This window comes from Microplitis mediator, chromosome 7 (genome assembly GCF_029852145.1).
Source record: "Microplitis mediator isolate UGA2020A chromosome 7, iyMicMedi2.1, whole genome shotgun sequence".
NCBI classification, from domain to species: domain Eukaryota; kingdom Metazoa; phylum Arthropoda; class Insecta; order Hymenoptera; family Braconidae; genus Microplitis; species Microplitis mediator.
Window position 1 is genome coordinate 22,979,044 of NC_079975.1, and position 20,580 is coordinate 22,999,623.

The 20,580-nt window shown below is 27.2% G+C and overlaps 1 protein-coding gene across 1 annotated transcript; it reads right to left on the bottom strand.

The window, feature by feature from the left end:
• Positions 1 to 12,897: 12,897 nt before the first annotated feature.
• On the bottom strand, positions 12,898 to 20,304 carry LOC130671589 (F-box only protein 33). Its single transcript, XM_057475568.1, has 5 exons — positions 19,839 to 20,304; positions 19,609 to 19,703; positions 16,681 to 16,878; positions 15,779 to 16,607; positions 12,898 to 13,516 (listed from the first exon to the last, which is right to left on the bottom strand). The coding sequence occupies exons 1-5, from the start codon at positions 19,941 to 19,943 to the stop codon at positions 13,385 to 13,387; spliced, it is 1,359 nt and encodes a 452-aa protein (XP_057331551.1). The 5' UTR covers positions 19,944 to 20,304; the 3' UTR covers positions 12,898 to 13,384.
• Positions 20,305 to 20,580: the final 276 nt, after the last annotated feature.

The window sequence follows — 20,580 nt, forward strand, 5'->3', positions numbered from 1 at the left end:
ATTGGAAAAGTGAAAAATAAAAAAAATACTCGTCTAGATTTCGAAAAATTATATATAAAAATCAAAAAGTAATGAGGTTTGTAAAACCTTTTGAATACAAAATCAGTAATCTTAAAATTTAATTTCAAATTGTACCTCGAGTATTTATTTTTTGATCTTTTTATAAAAATACTCGTCTAGAAAATTGAAAAATCTACACGAGCATTTTTTTTAAATTTGAAAATTTTTTTTTTTCTAAAGTTATAAGCTTTTTCATTTTTAAAATGGCGGGTGTCGGCTAACTTCACGGTCATTAATTGTTTACTCTATTTATTTATAATTTTAAATTTGTCTGATGGCTGCTACATTCACCCTCATTGATAGTGAAGTTTTTTGATGACTGATAGTTTTTTGATTATTTAAGAAACGATGAATTATAAAAAAAAAATATTTGGAAAAATTGCACCTATGGTTTTTTAAATTTTCTACATGTGCATATTTTTAGTTTTTTTTTTTTTTGTGTCATTGATTTGTTGAAAAAAAAATCCGAAAATTTTCAATTGTCTGTTGATTTCAGGATCATGTAAATGTATAGCAGACATGAGACAATTTATAAATTTTGAATAAATAAATAAATAAATTCAAATAATCAAATTTAAAAAAATGCGCGTACAGATTTTTCATTTATCTAAATACGAATTTTAAAATTTTTTTTCTACTTATGATTTATTTATTTATTCCAAATTATTTTTCTTTTTTTTTTGTAATTGATTTATTGGAAAAAAAAATCTGGGCAGTGGTTGGCCTTGTGGGCCAGTCCCAAAACTTCCCGGGGTTTTCGAGCTCAAAGACCTTTTTTATTATAAAGTATTTAAAAATTAAAACAATTAGTTATATTTAAATAGAATAATAATTAATATATGATCACTAAAAGTAGATAGAATTAATTGAGATGAATTCTTAATATTCCTAAATTACTTACAATTTAAACGAAATTGACGTCTCTTATCCTCAATAAATGTTTAATATCTTTGAAAGTATTTAATCGATTTATAAAATTAAACACACAAATTACTTCCAGGACTTAAGGATAATAAAAAAAAATATGGAAAATTGTTGATTTTGCAGGTCGGTCCCAAAACTTCCTGCTGTTTTCAAGTTCCTTGAATTCTTCAGTTTCTTGAATTTTTTTAGCGGGAAGTAATCTAAAAGTTATATGAAAGTCACCTAAAATTCAGCGACATTCAGTCATATTTAGTAAAGAAATTTTATGCAGTATCATTTAAATACAAAAATTGTCTTGGGGCGAGAAAATATATTTTTGGTCGAGAAATAATTCCTTGCACCGAGTAATTTTTTCTAGTTCTAAATAAATTTTTGTTTTTAATTCACAATGCAAAAAATTTATTGGGGTAAGTAAAAATTTTCTTTAGGCGAGTGAAGATTTTTTGTGTCAATGAATCCTTTTTTTTTCTATCCACACTTTTTTGGCTTTGAGAAGCTTTCTAAAACCAAAAGGGAGTAGAAAAATCTGTCATTGTTGAATGAGTAACGTGATATAAATAATATAGCTATATATTCAGTGACATTCAGTCATATTTAGTGGCGGAATAATTAAAGTATTAATTTATTTAAAGAAAATAAATACGATCGTCTTTTTTCCCGCGTAATTTAAATGTAATTCGAATGATATAGATAAATCTATTTATCTGAATACTTGGCAATTAAAAAGAGTTTAAACTATGAAAGGGCACAAATTCAAGTCAAGACCTATCTAATGATACCAATTTCAATATCATTTACTAATTCTATCATATAGATATGGCGGGAACAAAATTTTCCTTATTCTCTTAATAATATAGATTACAAAATAAAAACTGTAAATTACGAAAAATATAATAGATTAAAATTGACAGGAATAATAAAATTAATAACTCCAATTACCGCACACAAATTATTTCTTTATTTAAATTCGTTTTAAATGATTAAATACATTGTGTATTGATCTAATAATAATAATAATTTAAAAATTATGTAAAATCAATATCAGACATATTGAATTTATTTTTAGTAACTTATTAAAGTTAAGTCATCTGACCCGACTACAGACTGATATTAATAATTAATATGGACATTAAATATGATACCAAAGTGATATATTTTACATAATTATTACATTATTATTATTACCATCGATCTTGTCTTGGTACAGATTTATTAAGAGACACAATTTAACAACAAACAGCGACAATATTTTTAAATTGTTTTTGTATTTTTTTGTATTTTTTTATCTTCATATTTATTTATTAAATTTATGTAGTGTCTCAATCTACTTTAAAACAAGAAAATATTAATTTTAAATTTAAACACTTCATCGCGTTTAAATTTTAAATTGTTATCAATAATTGCAAACAATTGACAAAAGGAAAACAATAAATTCAATGAGAATATATACCAGTTATTTATAATAGTGATATTTAAATACAGCAGCGCGGAGAACAATCATATTATTATTAATAAATAATTTTTAAGTTGTATTAAACAAGTATGATTGTAGATAATTATAATACTTTTGTCCGAGTTATTTTATTTTTTAAATCTCGGATGGTCGATTGGTTTTCTTTTTTACACGGAAAAGAGAGCAGTGGAAAAATTACAGTTTTTAGTTCAAAAAACAACGCCCTCGTATAAAAAACTTCGGTTGTAGTTTGCAGTGTAATAATTGAAACTACTTCTTGTAATAAAATAATTACACGGATAAATTATTCTTGTTTGAAATTCTATGGTGTCATAGTAACCCCGGACCATGTTAGCCACCAGACGGAAATTGAATCAAGGTGGCCACAAAGAAATGATTTAAAAATTCCCTGATATTTCCCGGTTTTCGAGTAAAGTTTTTCACATTTTTCCCTGATTTGGAAATTTTATCTGTATCATTTAGATATTCAAAGTTTTCATTATATTTTCATTTTTAATAATTAAATTTGATAATTAAATCATAAGAGAAACCACAAAAAATGGCAATAAAATAAATTAAAATTGCCTACTTTTGATTATTCGATGTTAAAAATGTGTAAGTTAAAATATTTAATAAGAAATTTTATGATTTAAATAAATTAAAAATACACTGGTTACAAAAATTAAGGGATATTAAGAAAATTTCAAATTTTTTAGTAATTTTCAACAATTTGTAACTCGAAAGAAAATGGTCGTACAATAAAAACAAAAAGTCAAACTGTAGCTTCAAGTGTCTAGTTTTCTGATCTGGGTCTTTAAATTTTTTTATTATGCACGGTTCCGGAGCAATCAAAAATCAATCATAATTATCGAAAAAAATTAATTGAAGCTCGAAGACCGTTTTTAAGACGAGCAAAAATTTGGTAAATTTCTTTTTCGATAGTTTTCTTAGGATTACTCCGGAACCGCACATAATAAAAAAATTTAAAGACCAGATCAGAAAACTAGACACTTGAAGCTACAATTTGCCTTTTTTGTTTTTGTCGTATGACCATTTTCCTTCGAGTTACAACCTGTTGAAAGTCACTTTAAAATTTGCAATTTTTTTGAGATCCCTTAATTTTTATAACTAGTGTATACTTAAAATTTTTTAAATTTTGAACTGTTACAATTTAATTCCCGGATACTTTTCGAAATTCTCTGACATTCCCATGATATTTCCCGGTTGCATTAAATTCCCTGATAATTCCCGGTATTCCCGGTTCGTGGCCACCCTATTGAAATAAACGCATAAAAAAATTACTATGGCCATAGTAAAATTTACAGTGATCATATTACAAATTACTATAACCATAGTAAATTCTACTATGGCCATAGTAATCTTTCCATGCGTTTATTTCTATTTCTGTTAGGAGGCCAACATGGTGCAGCTTTACTATGACACAGTATTTCAAACAAAAATAATTTCTTCATGTACCTACGGGAAAAATTGTAGTTGCTACAACAGAAGCTGTAGTTGAGGTTACTAAAAGTTGTAGTAAAAAATTGCAAACTCCAACTTGGCATAACCTCAACCACGTGTAAGGTAAGAGACCCAGTACCCGATCACTCATGTATTTGTAAATCTATATTTACTGAATTTTACTAAATATATCTACAAAAATACATGGAGTGATCTGATACCTGTTCCCTGATCAGGTATTGGGTCTTTTACCTCAGTAACGTCGGTACTATTTATGTAGTATCCATTACTATATATTTGAGTACTCACTACTACAATTTTTTACTACAATATTGTGGTCAGAGTAACCAAAATTTTTTTCCGTGCGATAGATACAAAATTTAACAGTTTTTAATGTATTTTTAATTGAATGAAACTTTATTTTAAATGAAACTCCATTTAAAACTGAAATTAACTTTAATAATTTATGAGTAATTGCTGCAGTTCAAAAGTAATATAATTTCTACAGTTTCGAAGTAGAGGAACTGTTGCTATTTGAATCTGTAATTTTTCCACTATTCTTTTTTTCGTACATTCAAATTTTAAAATATCATTTTGCGATTGTGCGGGTAACTAAACACCGCGGTCCGCCTGCAGATCGTGGTCTTTATTTTAAAACTTTTTTTTTTACTCCATAATGTATTCTAATTAACTAGTCGTCGCACAATTGATGAGAATATAAATACCATTAAAAATAAAAAAAAAAATATATATATATATATATGTTTGATTAAACTGTTAAAAATAATATATGACATAAAAATTATAATATTGATGTACAGTAAAAATAAACAATATAAGAGTTGAAACGATAAAAAAAATATACATATATGTATAAATACAACATAAGTAAATAAATTAACGTTGTCGGGTATTTGAATTAATCAGCACGTGTAATTATTGTGCGTATTTATTTATAAATTCTCATCGTAATAATAATTTGCGACCTATAATCTGTTTTCTACTTTCATAATAATTATAGTGTAAATATTAGAGCGAGAAAACGACGTATATTATATTTATATATTTTTATTTATATTTATTGATTCAAAACTAAAGTGTGCGTTATTTTAAATTCAACTTACAAATTAAAACGTCATTTCCTCCTCTATATTTATTTATATATTTATTAGTAATTAATAATTTAATTTTCAAAATATTCAAACTAACAGTAATCGATTTCTTCCTTAAAAATGGAATCATCTCAAACACGACAGTTTTTATTTATTTATTTAATATTATTATTTTGTTTTGATAGTTTTTTTTTTTAAATTAATCCTGTAAAAGGAAAATAAATAATTAAATCATCTAGAGCGTATTTAATTATCGTATATATGCATTCTTATCTCACTCAATTGCGCTTTTTAATATTACACTTTATTATCCAGTCACGACGCTAATGTTTCATTGATATTTTTTTATACTTTTATATATATATATTTTTTTATTCTTATTATTACATTTTTTAAATTTTAAATTTAAATTTCAGTTTTTGTGGCGGGAAATAAAAAAAAACTATTTTAGATGAAGCTGAGGTTAACTTGAGCCGAAGGTGAGTGCTGCCATCACCCAGCATCTAAAATCGTCTTTAATTTTCGCTCACTATATTTTTTATAATTAATTGCATTGAAACTCGAAGTTTGAATGCCTGGAGCCAAAAGAAACGAGCAGATGTACAAAAAAAAAATAGTATTCACACTAGAGAAGTAAAAGATTCAAATCTGCGTTTGCGACATTCGCCTTCGGCTCGAGTAAAATTGTCATCAAAAGAATGTACTTCGGGTGTTTCCGTCTTTTACTCCCACTCTGGGTGTTCTATGCACTGAATATTCTCCCACTTTTCTTTACGCACGCGCAGTTTAAAAATTTTCGGTAGTGGGGGAGAGTTTTAGTTCATTCTCTCTCTGGAAGAAGTTTGAAAAACTACACGCAGGTTAGAATATTCTACTCTCTTTGCAGAATACTAATGGCGGACAGAATCTGAATACTTTCTGCCCTAGGGAAGATGATAATTTTCGTATTGGTTTGAATTTGGTTTTGTTTAAATTGGCTACAGGCATTAAAACTCGCAGTTTAATTGTTAAAAATATGAAAAAATTTAGATAACCTAAAGAAAACAAGTCAACGTTTTTTCTATAATTAATAATTCAATTAAAATAATTAAAGCTTCAATTAATAAATATAAATTTAATGAAACATTAACTTTCTGGCCTCATCATATTAGAATAATTTTATTTATTTATTTATTTAATAATATCGATATTTATTATTCTAAGGAACTTATAATACTGTTGTTGTAGTACTCTTTTCAGATGTTCCACAAAAATAAGCGAAGTCTATACCAGAATGTCAAACTCATTATGGAATGAAAAGTCATATAATTTATAAACAATAATAAATTATTTATATTTAGATTTTCGTAAACATTAAACAATAATTATATGACATTGTACGTGATAGAAAATGAGTATATATTGGAATGACAGTCTTTGAATATTATAATAAAACTTTCTCGCAAGGCTTCGCTTGTGTGTTGCCAAGTTCCTTTTGATTATTCATTCATTTATATATAAATATATATAAATAATATATTTTTTCTAATACGTACGCAAAGATTGTTACAGGTAATTACTTATTTATTTATTTATGAGCGAGATGATCGCTGAGATATATTATTACATAAACTTTGATACTGAAGGTAGCAGACATTTTTTATTTTTATTTTACGACCAAATAAAATACCCAGAAAAAAATTTCGAAAATGCATGTCTAGAACTTTTCAAATTTTCCTGTACTTATATTTTCAAGTTTTTTTCTCGTAAAATAGTATATTACACTACAAGGGAAGAAAGTTGAAATTCCTGCCCTGTGTGATAAGATGCCCGAGGCGAAGCCGAGGGCATCATGACACACAGGGTAGGGCTTTCAACTATCTTCCCGTGTGGTGTATACGATTTTTCTTTATACCTGGTCGAAAGTACGTTTATTAATTACATTTTTGAATACTATAAACAATACAACCACGTTCTGCCTTCAGCTGACAGGTCGGCCATGTTTTTTTTATTTGCTCCCTATTGACGCGCCTCTTTCGGACATACATAAAACTTTAATTTTTTTCCGTCTCTCTTTTTTTTTTTGTTGCGTTTTTGATGCCTGCCCCGCGACATTTGAAAGCACGAGCGAAGCGAGTGCGTCTGGTCGGCGGGGGCAGGCATCAAAAACAAAACAAAAAAAAAGACATAATTATACTTATAAAAAATAAAAAATAAAAAAAAATTATTTTTTTTCGAAAGAAATAAATTTATGCCTATGAACAAGTTTTTTTTCCCTGCCAATAAAAAATATATAAATGAATACATAAACTTTCAATAATTAACCTCGCCTCTGCATCAAAATCTTTTATCACCTCATCCTCGTCCATAAAGTCATCAGATGATACTTTTTCAGTCATTTTATTATTGCAAGTACACTGTTTACTTAAAATATCACAAACAACGAGACACAAAAACACTGACATATATATAAATAAAGCAACGATCTATGATGTTATCGTCAAAAATTTTATTGATAAAGTGGTAGACGTTCAGTAGATGGCAGCAGCCGGCTGTTTCCGTAGGCACGAAAAAATTTTTTGCTCCCGGCGATATAAGTGGGGCGCGTGTAACTCCACCAGGAGAGGGAAATGAGACTTTAGGCCTTAAAATTAGGGAGGGAAGTGCGTACTTTCGACTAAGGGATAAAGAAAAATTCATTTTAAAAATGGCTTTGGTCGGGATCGAACCCGCGCCCTTTGAATTGGAAGTCTCGTCTACTGTCCACTAGGCTAACATACGTCTGAGATAAATGACTCGTTTAAAAAAAACACTAAAATAGTCGAATGTCTGCTACTTTAAGTCATAAATTGGATAATTTTAAAAGTAGCAGACATTTAAAAAATTTTTGTTTTTATAACCAAATAAAATATTCAGAAAAAATTTCAAAAATGTATGTCTAGAACTTTTTAAATTTTTCTATGCTTATATTTTCAAGTTTTTTTCTCGTAAGTAACTAGGAGATCCGAATTTGCGGTCAATTAACGCATTTTTACGGTAAATTGCCGTAATTTGACACAATAACACCGGACTTTACTGCAAATTTGCCGAATTGTATGATAATTTGCGGCAAATTACGGTAATATACAACAATTTACGGCTTTTTAAGGGAAATTACCGCAATGTTACCACGAATTTGCGGTAAAATGCCGCACTTACCTAAAATACCGCAGTGTTGCCACAAATTTACTAAGAGTTGCCGCAATATTACCATAAATTACGCATTTTACGGTAAGTTACCGTAATTCGGATCTGCTAGAGTAATTTGTTTTAAAACTGACTTTGGCCGGGATCGAACTCGCGCCCTTTGGATTAGAAGTCTCGTCTACTGTCCACTAGTCTGACATACGTCTGAGTTAAGCCACTGATTTAAACGAACAGTAAAATAATCGTGAGTCTGCTACTTTTAGTATCGCAAACTTGGGTATTGTTACAAGTGATATATATATTAATACAGATATTTTACATATTTTAAAAATAAATAATAATCTCTAGCGATCTCACACTTGTCAATTTAACTGGCGTAATGCACAGATAAAAACAGCCTTCTTTCTTCCTCTCTCGTTCTTTCGTACATCTTTCTAAGAATTCATTTTTATTTAAACTTTTTTTCTTATTATTTTGCTTAATATTTTATCACAGATGTTTAATTTACTTGCCCGTGCAGAATTAAAACTCTAGCTCACTCGTTAACGTATACAATAAGTAGATATAATTTATTATTTTATTACGGTTTTACTACTTGATTAGTCATATAATACACCAACAATTAAGTCCCCATCATATTTATTTATTTGTGAGTTAATATGCCGACGAAGTTGTTGTTAATCACAGATATTATAATCCTGGCTCCCTTTTTACAGTTTATTTATTTATGATTATCATTATTCTCATATAAACATGGAACCACAATAATTACTAAGGCCTGCCTTAGTAAAAAAATATATACGATCGCTTTTTAAAAAATAGATCTTAACAATTTGTTAGTTTTTTTTTTTTTTTATTAATTATCTCGCTATAATACGCTTTCGTTTGATATTAATTTACAGTTATTTTGATTCCTGGCAGGCGGCTCTTAATAGTTAACATTTTTTTTTCTTATTATTTATTTTCTATCGTTAGAATCTTGCAGTTGGCATTTTTTTAAATTATAAAAAATAATTAAATATTTTTTTTTTTCCTGAAGTTGACAAAATTATCAATTTTCGGATTTTTTTTTCGACAATTAAATTTGTAGAAAAAAAAAACTAAAAAAATGCACATATAGAGAATTTAAAATACCATAAGTGCATTTTTTTAAAATCCTTTTTTTTTTATAATTTATAATTTTTTTTTTAAATCCAAAAATTATTAGTCGGTTAATTTCGGTATCATTTCTTTATGATTCTAAAATTAACGATTTTGAATTTAATTTTCAACAATTTAATTAAAAAAAAAAAATGCACATGTAGAAAATTAAAAAACCTATAGGTGCAATTTTTTAAAATATTTTTTTTCTCAAAATTTATTGTTTTTAAAAAAATTCAAAAATTATTAGCCGGCTAATTATGATTTTTAAGTTAGAAGACAATTAAAAGTTTTCAGATTTTTTTTAACCCGTTTAATTACAAAAAAAAAAAAAAAAAAAAAAAAAATGCATATGTAGAAAATTAAAAAAACTACAAGTGCAATTTTTTCAAATATTTTTTTTTTAATAATTTCTCATTTATAAAAAAATCTAAAAATTATTAGACGTCGCCTAACTTCAGTATAATTTTTTTTTATCCAAGATTTGAATTTAAAAAAAAACGCCAACTTTTTTCGTCTATAATTATTTTCTGGGGAAATTTAAAAGTGAGTTCGAGTGAGCTCTGGGCTTCTTCAGATCTAAACTATTTCATACGTATCGTCTTCTAATATAACTGGACTCTCATTCATTACACTTATTGTCAATTCGTATACATCATATACATATATATCATATTTAAATATATTTGCTGACTCAAACCAATCGGGAGTTAAATATTTAATCAAACAATTAGTGATAAATGTGAGCCTCAATACACGCAGCCTATTCAGTTCTATAATTGCGTTAACGCTTTTGGCAAGCTCAGTCTTATAAATCGTTTGTTATTTTATCGCATCTTAATATTTATCTCCACTAGTTTGTATAATTGATTTTTAAAATTCATCTAATCTTGCATTGTGCCCACACTGAACGGCTACACGTGTTCTTTTCTCTACTTAGCTTTGTACAATGAGGTCTTTCTTACCTCGAGAAGACGATCACGCGGTATTACTTGATTGTTATTTTGTTTATTTAATCTTTTTTTTATTTATTTTCACTATACGCACTGATAATAATGCATTATTACTGTCAATGTTCATTAATTTCTTTTTTTTTTATCTCTGTTTTATTTCTTTCTCTCTCTCTTTCTCACTCTCTCTCGCTCTCGCAATTTCACTTTCTTCCTCACATTGCAATACATTATTTTTACTTGTCAAAAAAAAATATTAACAATAAATTCAGGCGTAAAGTGATAAAAAAAAAAAAATAAACAAATATAAAACAAAAAAATAAGTCAGTTAAAAGAGACATTAAAAAGTTAACATAAAGTATTTTGACAATTGATGTTAATTCATCGCTCTAATCATTTTTCATTTCTATCTAATAAACCAATTACTTTTAAATTGCGCGGGGCCGCGGGCGTGGATATTTATTTAATTATTTGTTTTTTTATTTTAACATTCTCACGAATATTAATCGTTTGTAGTTAAAAACAAACGACTCAGGTACATATTAAGGCCCGTCCTGTTTTGTTTTTGTTCACTCAACAGTTTGTTATTTTCTTGATTATTATTTTTTATTTTAACTTTTTTTTTTTTATTTTGTTTATACTTTCCACGCAATATTCATACGATTTTAAATAATTTTTTGGCATTTTTTACGACAAGCATACATACATGTTACTAAATCTTTCTTTTTTTTTTTAAATTCCATTGTCAATAGTACGGAGTACTCGCGCCTTTTATCTTTAACACAACAAAAATGATACTGAAGTTAGCAGACACAAACTTTTGGATTTTTTTTTAATAGTCAAATTTGAAGAAAAAAAAAAATTAAAAATGTGCACTTGTAGGAAATTTTAAAGACTATAAGTGTAATTTTTTTAAATATTTTTTTTTTTATAATTTATTATTTTTTTTCAAGTCCAAAAATTATTAGTCGGTTAATTTCAGTATCATAAAAAAATATGATACTGAAGTTAGCCGACGTCTAATAATTTTTAGATTTTTTTTAAAATGAGAAATTATTAAAAAAAAAAATATTTCAAAAATTGCACCTGTAGTTTTTTGAATTCACTACATCTGCATATTTTTATTTTTTATTTTTTTTGTAATTTATTTGTTGAAAAAAAAATTCAAAAATTATTAGACGTCGGCTAACTTCAGTATCATAAAAAAATGATCCCGAAGTTGACAGACAAAAATTTTTGGACTTTTTTTTTGAACAGTTAAATTAAAAAAAAAAAAAAAACTAAAAATATGCACGTGTAGAAAATTTAAAAGACTATAAGTTTAATTTTTTTAAATATTTTTTTTTTTATAATTTATCATTTTTTTTCAAATCCAAAAATTATTAGTCGGTTAATTTCAGTATCATAAAAAATGATCCCGAAGTTAGCAGACACAAACTTTAGGATTTTTTTTTGAACCGTTAAATTTAAAGAAAAAAAAAAACTAAAAAAATACACATGTAAAAAATTCAAAAGACTATAAGTGTAATTTTTAAAAATATTTTTTTTTTTATAATTTATCATTTTTTTTTAAATCCAAAAATTATTAGTCGATTAATTTCAGTATCATAATAAATGATCCCGAAGAGCAGACACAAACTTTAGGATTTTTTTTTGAACAGTCAAATTTGAAGAAAAAAAAAAACTAAAAATATACACATGTAGAAAATTTAAGACTACAAGTGCAATTTTTTAAAATATATTTTTTTTATAATTTATCATTTTTTTCAAATCCAAAAATTATTAGTCGGTTAATTTCAGTATCATAAAAATATATCTTTTAATATCAAAATACAAAAAATAATTAAATTATATTCCAAAAAAAACATTTTAATTGCCAATATCTTTTAAAAAAATTTTTTCCCCAAACTTTTCGATAGTTTCCTAAAAAATATTTTTTCCACATTAATTACAAATGTTTAATTAATTTAAAAGATATTACTAGCAATTAAAATCCTGAGCGACATCAGTGTAGAATTTCAAATTCAAAAATCATATCTTTTGTATTTTAAACATAACGATTTTTCGTATCAGCATTATAAAGAATCTTAAATCTTAATCAATAATACAAGATCTCAAGTCCGTAGATGTAACATATGTATGCATGTGCGCTGAATATATCCTCTTACGACTAGCAAACTAATCCGCCTAGTTGAAAAATAGATGTTCGCAATGGCATTGACGGCACAATATTTACCGTGAATCGCGTCGCGATATAGTATGTATGTAGTAATAGAAGTTAACTCTCACGATTTAACACTAAGAGTTAACACACCTCAATTTAAATTAAGGCGTTTCTTTAAAAATATGTGCGTCCGATTGGTTGTCGTATTAAAAATAACCTCGGGTCGCTGTATATTATTTTATAATCGCGTTCTACACGATTATTGTTATTAAATAGATCTATCATCTCGCCTGAATTTATTTAGGCATCGTTATTAATTATTCATATTCTACGGAGCAATTACTTTATCCTTTTTTTTCTAATATAATTTCCAGCAGTTGAAAAAAAAAAATAATACAAGTAATATCTCTACTTATTCTGGAATCGCTTCGTTTTTTTTCCATTGGAAGATCACCGGGTGATTATGTATTTTTTTTTATCTACTTCCCTCTTTAATATATATATTTTGTTTGTTTATTTACGCGTTGTGTCAATCCACGAATTTAATTAACGACTGATTAAGTCGGAGTCTTACTGGACCTGATAGCAGAGTCCATGTCGTCACGTTTTCTCTTCTTATCATTTAATAATATTTTTAGTCAAGTGCAATTTAAATTTTTACTCAACTTTTGTGAACAGGGAACATAATAAATTTTTTTAACGAGCTTTTGTTCACTGGCTATCGCATTAATTGGCAATGGTTCTTAAATGCATAGAATATAATAATAAGGGAACGTACTTTTGATTATTTTTGTGAACAGACGTTTTTTTTTTTGACTTACGTTCTCTAAATGATAGTAAATAGCGATGATGTTTTTTTGCCGCGATGATGCTGATGGTTTACTGGTCTTGGTTTATGATTGTGATTATGATTGTGATTGTGATTGTAATTATAAATTATAATTTTTGCGATAAATTACTTGGCGTCACTGAGTACCAATGGCATTATTACATCTCTGCTGTCACCTGCGATAGCGTCTATCAGTACTGGCATCAGTTCTGAGTCGGAGAATGTCTTCCAATTACCGCCGAGTATACTATTGATTTCCTGTTTGTTTTTTTTTTAAAATAAGAAAACAATAAAATAGATAATGGAATACAAATTGAATATATTTACATAAAATCTATACTTGGTTTAAGTTCTTGAAACTTTAATTATCTATTCTTCTGTGTAATTTTGTTATTATTATTGATATTTTATATGGAATTCAAAATTTATATTAAAACTATTGATCCTAGTGTAGGTTCCCAGAAAAAAAAATATAGAGGACAATAAAAGGAAAATTTATAAGAAAAAATGTCATCACAGCCGGAAGGGAAGTAAATTTCTTGATGAAATAAATTAGAGCCTCAGTAAAATCGGTAGGAATGATAAATAAAAAGTAGAAAAAAAATAATGAGTAGGGCCAGGATTTTTGCGTTGATTTAAAAATAATTAATAATTAGTGGTGTGAAATTTTTTCTATTACGGGGAAAATATTGGTCTTATGAAAAAAGTTTTTAAACAAAAGTTGTAGGAAATTTAATTTCCTAAAAAAAATGTCTGTGATAATTTTTTCTTAGGACTAATAAGAAAGCCGTAATTTCAAAATTAAGATTTTGATAATTAAAAAAATTTTGAATCATTCATTATGAATCTTAATTTTGGAATTGCGGTGAAAATATTGATCGTATACAAAAAGTTTTCAAACAAAAGTTGTAGGAAATTTAATTTTATAAAAAAAATGTCTCTTATAATTTTTTCTTAGGACTGATAAGAAAGCCGTAATTTCAAAATTAAGATTTTGATAATTAAAAAAATTTTGAATCATTCATTATGAATCTTAATTTTGGAATTGCGGTGAAAATATTGATCCTATAAGAAAATCATAAGAGACATTTTTTTTAGAAAATTAAATTTCCTACTATTTTTGTTCGTAAACTTTTTTACTAAGACCAATATTTTCCCCGTAATATCAAAAATTTGAACTATTCATTTAAAAAATAAGGCAAAAATCTTGTCTCTAATAATGAGTTTATTTTAAAGGTTTCGAAATAGTTTTTATAAAAATGAGCGCGGTCTTTATATTTGAAATTTATTTTTAAAAAATTTATGAAAATGTTTTCTGATTTATAAATTTCAAATTACCGCCATTCCAAAACGAGTTGACTGATTTTCACCCAAAAGATACACAGAAAAAAGAATAGCGGAAAAATTACAGTTTCAAATATCAGCAGTCCCTCGAGTTTGAAATTTAAAATTACATTATTAGTTCAAAATAAATTATAAACTAGGAAATTTGATATCTATAAAAATAATCTCTGTAGTTACAGTTTCATACTAGAATACTTCCAGTTTTTTATACGAGGACCTAAAAACTGTAATTTTTTCTCTTTAATTTTTTCCGTGTAACCATTAAAAAAATTCTGATAAAAAAAAAAGAACATGCTCTGTTTAAAAAATAATTTCTAGGAGCCCGAATTTTTAATAAATTTCATTCTCTGATAATGGTGTCACGCTTAAATAACCGCAGACGAAATAACCGACGACAAAACACACAAAAACCATGATAAAAGGGCGGATATTTTGTCATTTGGTTATTTTGTCATTCGGTTATTTTGACGTCGGTTATTTTGTCGCGGTTATTTTGTCTTTGGTTGAACTGTTACGCAACCCTGATAATATCAATAAAAATTAAAAATACTATTTTGTAATTAAAGTGACAAGAACTTTAAGAAAAAGGGACCGCTCATAAAATCCGTCACGCAAAATTTTACTTTTTCAGACCCCCCCTATCTATATTACATCAGAAATGATAGACCCCCTCCCCCCTTAAGAAATATATGGCAATTAATAGTACAAAAATTTCTATATTTATTATTGACAATAATAAAATTTTAATATATCAATAAAAATTTGTGATAACGAACAAATAAATATTTATGCTAATCATCATAAGTCCAAGAATTTTTCAAATGTTATTTGATATTGAATTACAAAAGAACTGATTATAACAGACCGCAACGCTAGTGCTGACGTCGAAAAACAAATAACAAAAAAACAAAACATAAGAAAGTATGACAAATTATCGAACTATTATGACGGAAATATATACGTAGAAATATTCATATATTTACATATATTAAACTAATGACTTTTTATCGTAACAAAGAAATAAAATTTTTAAAAAACCGCGAAAAATTTGCAAAATTTTTTGATGAGCTGCGAACGTCACATTTCCTTAGACCCCGACCCCCTGTGTCAACCCCCCCCCCCCCCATAAGTGCGGTATTTTATGAGGCCCCAAATAAATAAAATAAAAATACTCACGGATCTGACTTCTTTGTATTTATAATGCGGCGTATCTTCTTCTTTGATATCATTTTCAGCGAATTCGAATCTTCGTAAAGTGTGACCTCGTAATCGAGCAATCGCAAGCAAATTTGTATGATAATATTTATGACCAATGTATACTATTTCCTGAAGATTAACGCAACGCCAAGCCACCATTACTAAACCATCAGGATTTCCATCAGTTGGTGGTAATGACAATTCGTTATTGTCTGCAGAATCAATCCACATAAGAGACTTCAAACTCGTACTATAATACGACGCGATCGTGTAAAGAGCTCCAAGATTAACATATTCACAGAATAAAGCCTTGAAGTGAGTGAGCGGCATGTTACGTTTGAGTATTTGGCGTTCTAGGACGGTGACACCTGTGTAGGCGTGCAGTAAATTTAATCTTAGCTCACAGCGAGGATTTTTTTGAGTAAACAATTCCCAGGCATCGTCTGATGTTCCGGTATAATTTTCCTTCCAATTATGAACATGAACAACAAGTCGCTCTAAAGTCCCACTAGTCAATGACCCCAACATCGTGTCATTCAAATAATCGTAGTCTAGTGTAAGGATAGTGAGGCTTATAAATTGCTGGAAGGTAATACTGTTTAATATCACAAACTGATAGTTTTCAGGATCTTCTTTAACCGAAGCTAAACCAAGATGAGTCAGATGTTTTCCGTGATAGTAACCCAACATCTCAAGAACTTCACCCGCATTTAGTACTAATTCTTCAACACAACCGAGTGTCAGTGCCTCCAGACGTTTTGACGTTTCAATTATTTTTATTATCGATAGATATAATGACTCCGTCCACCTATCAGTCGTTGACCAGACAAAATATCAGCAGTCATCATTTTTTTTAAAAACTAGCAAATATTCAAACTTACGTCTCCAATGCTTCCATGTCATCGTAGCAGGTGAATGACCACTCGAATGTTGATGTCGATGGCTCGACAAAAAGCCGACGTAAATTTCTGTTCTCACATAAATTACGGAGTAATTTTTCTAGCTCGAGACTGCAGTGGGGGATTTGACATCTTACTGTTGCATTTTGAACGCTCAGACCAAAACAATCCCCTAAATAACTGCAATCATTTATTTGTATTATGAAATATTAAGTGTAAACTCGGCATCAATAAAATTTTACATATATATTATATATATGTATATATGGATAAGGAATGTAGGGATTAATTTAATTTAAAATATGATAACAAAGAATTAAAAATACAAATAACTAAAATGAGTGAGTGAAGATGAGATAATTTGTAAATTTTGAATAAATAAATAAATTCAAATAATGAAATTAAAAAAAACGCGCGTACAGATTTTTTATTGATCTACATATGCATTTTTTCATTTTTACTGTACCTACATTTCACATGGTGGCTACAGATTTTTGAGATTGAAATTCCGTGGCTTTTCCAGGAATTCCAGTCAAACAATTCAAAAATTCCCTGACTATGTGTAGTAGGTAATATTAAATCATTGGAAATATTTATTTAATTTGAAATAAAATAGTATGAGTCAGTTTAATCAATAATTAATCATTGTCGTTAAATGAAACTTTTTTTTATTATTTGTCAATGTTCATTGTTTTTTTTTTTTTATTTATTAAATAAATAATTTTTTATTTTTTATTTGAAATCCATGTTTTTATATAACTTACTCTATAATAAAATATAAATAAACTTTTCATTTTCACTAGAATAAATTTCATAAATAAGAATATTTCATAGAATATTAATAAAGTATTAATGAAGTACGCGAATAATAAATATAGTGAAACTTATTAGTTCATTACTTATGTATACATTTAATGTTTTTAGTTTTTTAACTTGTCAATATGGATGTTAATAGCTTGAAGATCCTGGCGATTGGTTTCTACTGAGACTTTTTTTTTCTAACAGCCTTGATAATTCTAACTGCTTCATTTTTTCGCTATTGGGATCAATTTCGACGAATTTTTTTTCGAGATGGTTTTACAACCGCATTCGCGTCACGTCACTTTTTGAACAATTTTGACAGAAAACTAAATTTGTCGGATTTTTTCAGTCAAAAGAAAGAAAGTTAAAATTTTTCCAGCTTCGTGACGAAATTCTCTGACATTTCCCTGACTTTTCCAGTATATTTATAATTCCCTGACATTTACAGGTTTTCCAGAAATGTGGCCACCATGATTTCATTTATTTATTTATAAATTTAAAAAATTCCCAATCGTCAGCAACATTCACACTCACACGGAAAAAAAGGATTTAGCGCAAGAAATATTTATAATACTGAAAGTAGCAGGTATTAAAAAATTTTTTTTTTTTAAAGAATAAATAAAATACTTATAGGAAAATTTTTAGAAAATTGCACAGAAAAACTTTAAAATATTTTTAGGTGCAAATTCTAAAAATTTTATTTTACTTACAACTAATTAATTCATAAAAATTATAAAATTTTGTCTGTTACTCTCAGTGTCATAAATATTCTGCATTATAAATTGAGGGAAAAAATTTTCTTAATTACAAAAAATTTCTCTACGCAATAAGAAATCTTGTTTTTATTTTATAATGAAGTTAGCAGACAATAAAAAATTTTTCGATTTTTTTTTTCAACAAATAAATTACAAAAAAAAAAAAAAACTAAAAATATGGACTTGTAGAAAATTTTAAAAACCATAGGTGCAATTTTTTCAAATATTTTTTTTTTCTATAATTTATCTTTTATAAAAAAATCAAAAAATTATTAGACGTCGGCTACCTTCAGATCATACCGTCTACTAATTTTTAAATTTTGTTGTAAACGATAAATTTCAAAAAAAAATATATTTTCAAAAATTGCACTCATAGTTTTTTTAATTTTCTACATGTGCATATTTTTAGTTTTTCTTTCCTTCAAATTTTATTGTCCAAAAAAAATCCAAAAACTTTTAATTGTCTGCTAACTTCAGGATCGTGAGTTAACAGACAGTTCTGAGTTTTTTTTTCACCAAATGAATGACAAAAATGTAAAATATAAAAAAATGCACATGTAGAAAATTAAAAAAACTATAAGTGAAATTTTTCAAAATGTTATTTTTGTTTAAATTTACAGTTTTAAAAAAATTCAAAAACTATTAGACGTCATCTGACTATGAAACTGAAGTTTGCCGAAGTTTGTCTAACAATTTTTGGATTTGAAAAAAAATGATAAATCATAAAAAAAAAATTTTGAAAAAAATTATGCGTGTGAATGTAGCAGACATCAGAAAAATTTTAAATTATAAATAAATAGAGTAAATAATTAATTTTAAAAATTAAAAAAATGCGCATTTAAAAAATTTTGAAATAAACAAGTGTATTTTTTCGAAATATTATTTTTTAAATTATTTACTCTATTTATTTATAATTTTAAATTTGTCTGGTGTCTGCTACATTCACACTCGTAAAAAATTGCACTTGTAGTCTTTTAAATTTTCTACATGCGCATATTTTTAGTTTTTTTTTCTTCAAATTTGATTGTTCAGAAAAAAATTCAAAAATTTTTAATTGTCTGCTAACTTCATGATCGTCATCTGACTTCAGTATCATTACAGATGTGTATAAATGTAGCCGTCAATTGTGAATTTAAAAAATTCTGAACTACGTCATCTAAATAAAAATCGAATAAAATAAAAAAATGCGCATTCGTAGAATTTAAAAATCAGTATATGCATTTTTTTTATTTATATATTTAAAATTTTTAAATTCCTTTATTTGTAATCTCAAATATATCTCATATCTGCTGCATTCACTCATCCATAAAAAATATTTAATCTCCACGATAATAAATATCAGAATAATGTTTACCTTGACCACAACGAATTTTTAGTGTCATCTAAAACGAACGTGATATCTTTCCAGAAGGCTGGATGAAAGAGCGCTTGTCTCCAGTTTTTACAAACCTGTAACCAAATAAAAAAAACATATTGACATATTTACATAACTATAAATACGTGCATACGAGTAATGTTTTGATAACTTAGAGAAAGTTAATGACGAAAGTTTATTGCAAAGCAGCTGGTATACTTGACACTTACCATGGAGGCATTTATTCGGTCTTTATGTTCAAGATATGAAAATATTTCCAGCATAATAACACTGGGTAGTGTATTCCAGTAGTACCCGTTGTCCTGTTGTTCCATTGTCAATAACAATTTATATGTATGTTGATATTTAGTACTATAGAGATTAGATTAATAAATGGCTGGTTGGATAGTGCCGAGGTCAAGTCCAGTGGTTTAGTTGCTTCAGTTTATTTTCTTGCGATGGCTGTCATAAATTAACGTCTCAGGTTATTACGTTCTCGTTAATTCAAATATCTGTAGTTTGTAATTTTTCTAATCTACTCGTTGTTTCCGATGTAATATTTTTTTTTTTAAATAAGCCTCGATTATTATTGAATACCAGATAAATATATGACCATCGTACGAGTACGAGACTGCGACAGTCTCCAGGGCCAACACCAGAACACACAATGACACAAAACGACTAATAACTGGCTGTGGCTGCTGCGGCTGACAACCGACAACAGTGCCGTCAACTGTAATTTTACGAAATGTCAAAAGGACAAACGGAAGTAAATGTTGATAATAAAGAAAATTTTTAAATTTTGTTTCTTAGTTGATAATGCAGGCAGTTGTCAATTTTTCAAATTTTTGAATAAATAAATAAAATGTAAGTGGAATAAAAATTTAAAGAACGCGTATTTAGATAATTTAAAAAATCAGTGAGCATTATTTTAGATTTCATTTTTTATTTATTCAAAAATTTGAAAAATTG

What these genes read in the sequence shown, in the direction of transcription:
- LOC130671589 (XM_057475568.1), bottom strand. Translation starts at nt 19,943, where the DNA reads ATGGAACAACAGGACAACGGGTACTACTGGAATACACTACCCAGTGTT. An exon ending in ACCGAATAAATGCCTCCATG is followed by an intron (nt 19,704 to 19,838) that starts GTAAGTGTCAAG and finishes ATTTGGTTACAG; the next exon opens with GTTTGTAAAAACTGGAGACA. An exon ending in AAAAATTCGTTGTGGTCAAG is followed by an intron (nt 16,879 to 19,608) that starts GTAAACATTATT and finishes AAATGATTGCAG; the next exon opens with TTATTTAGGGGATTGTTTTG.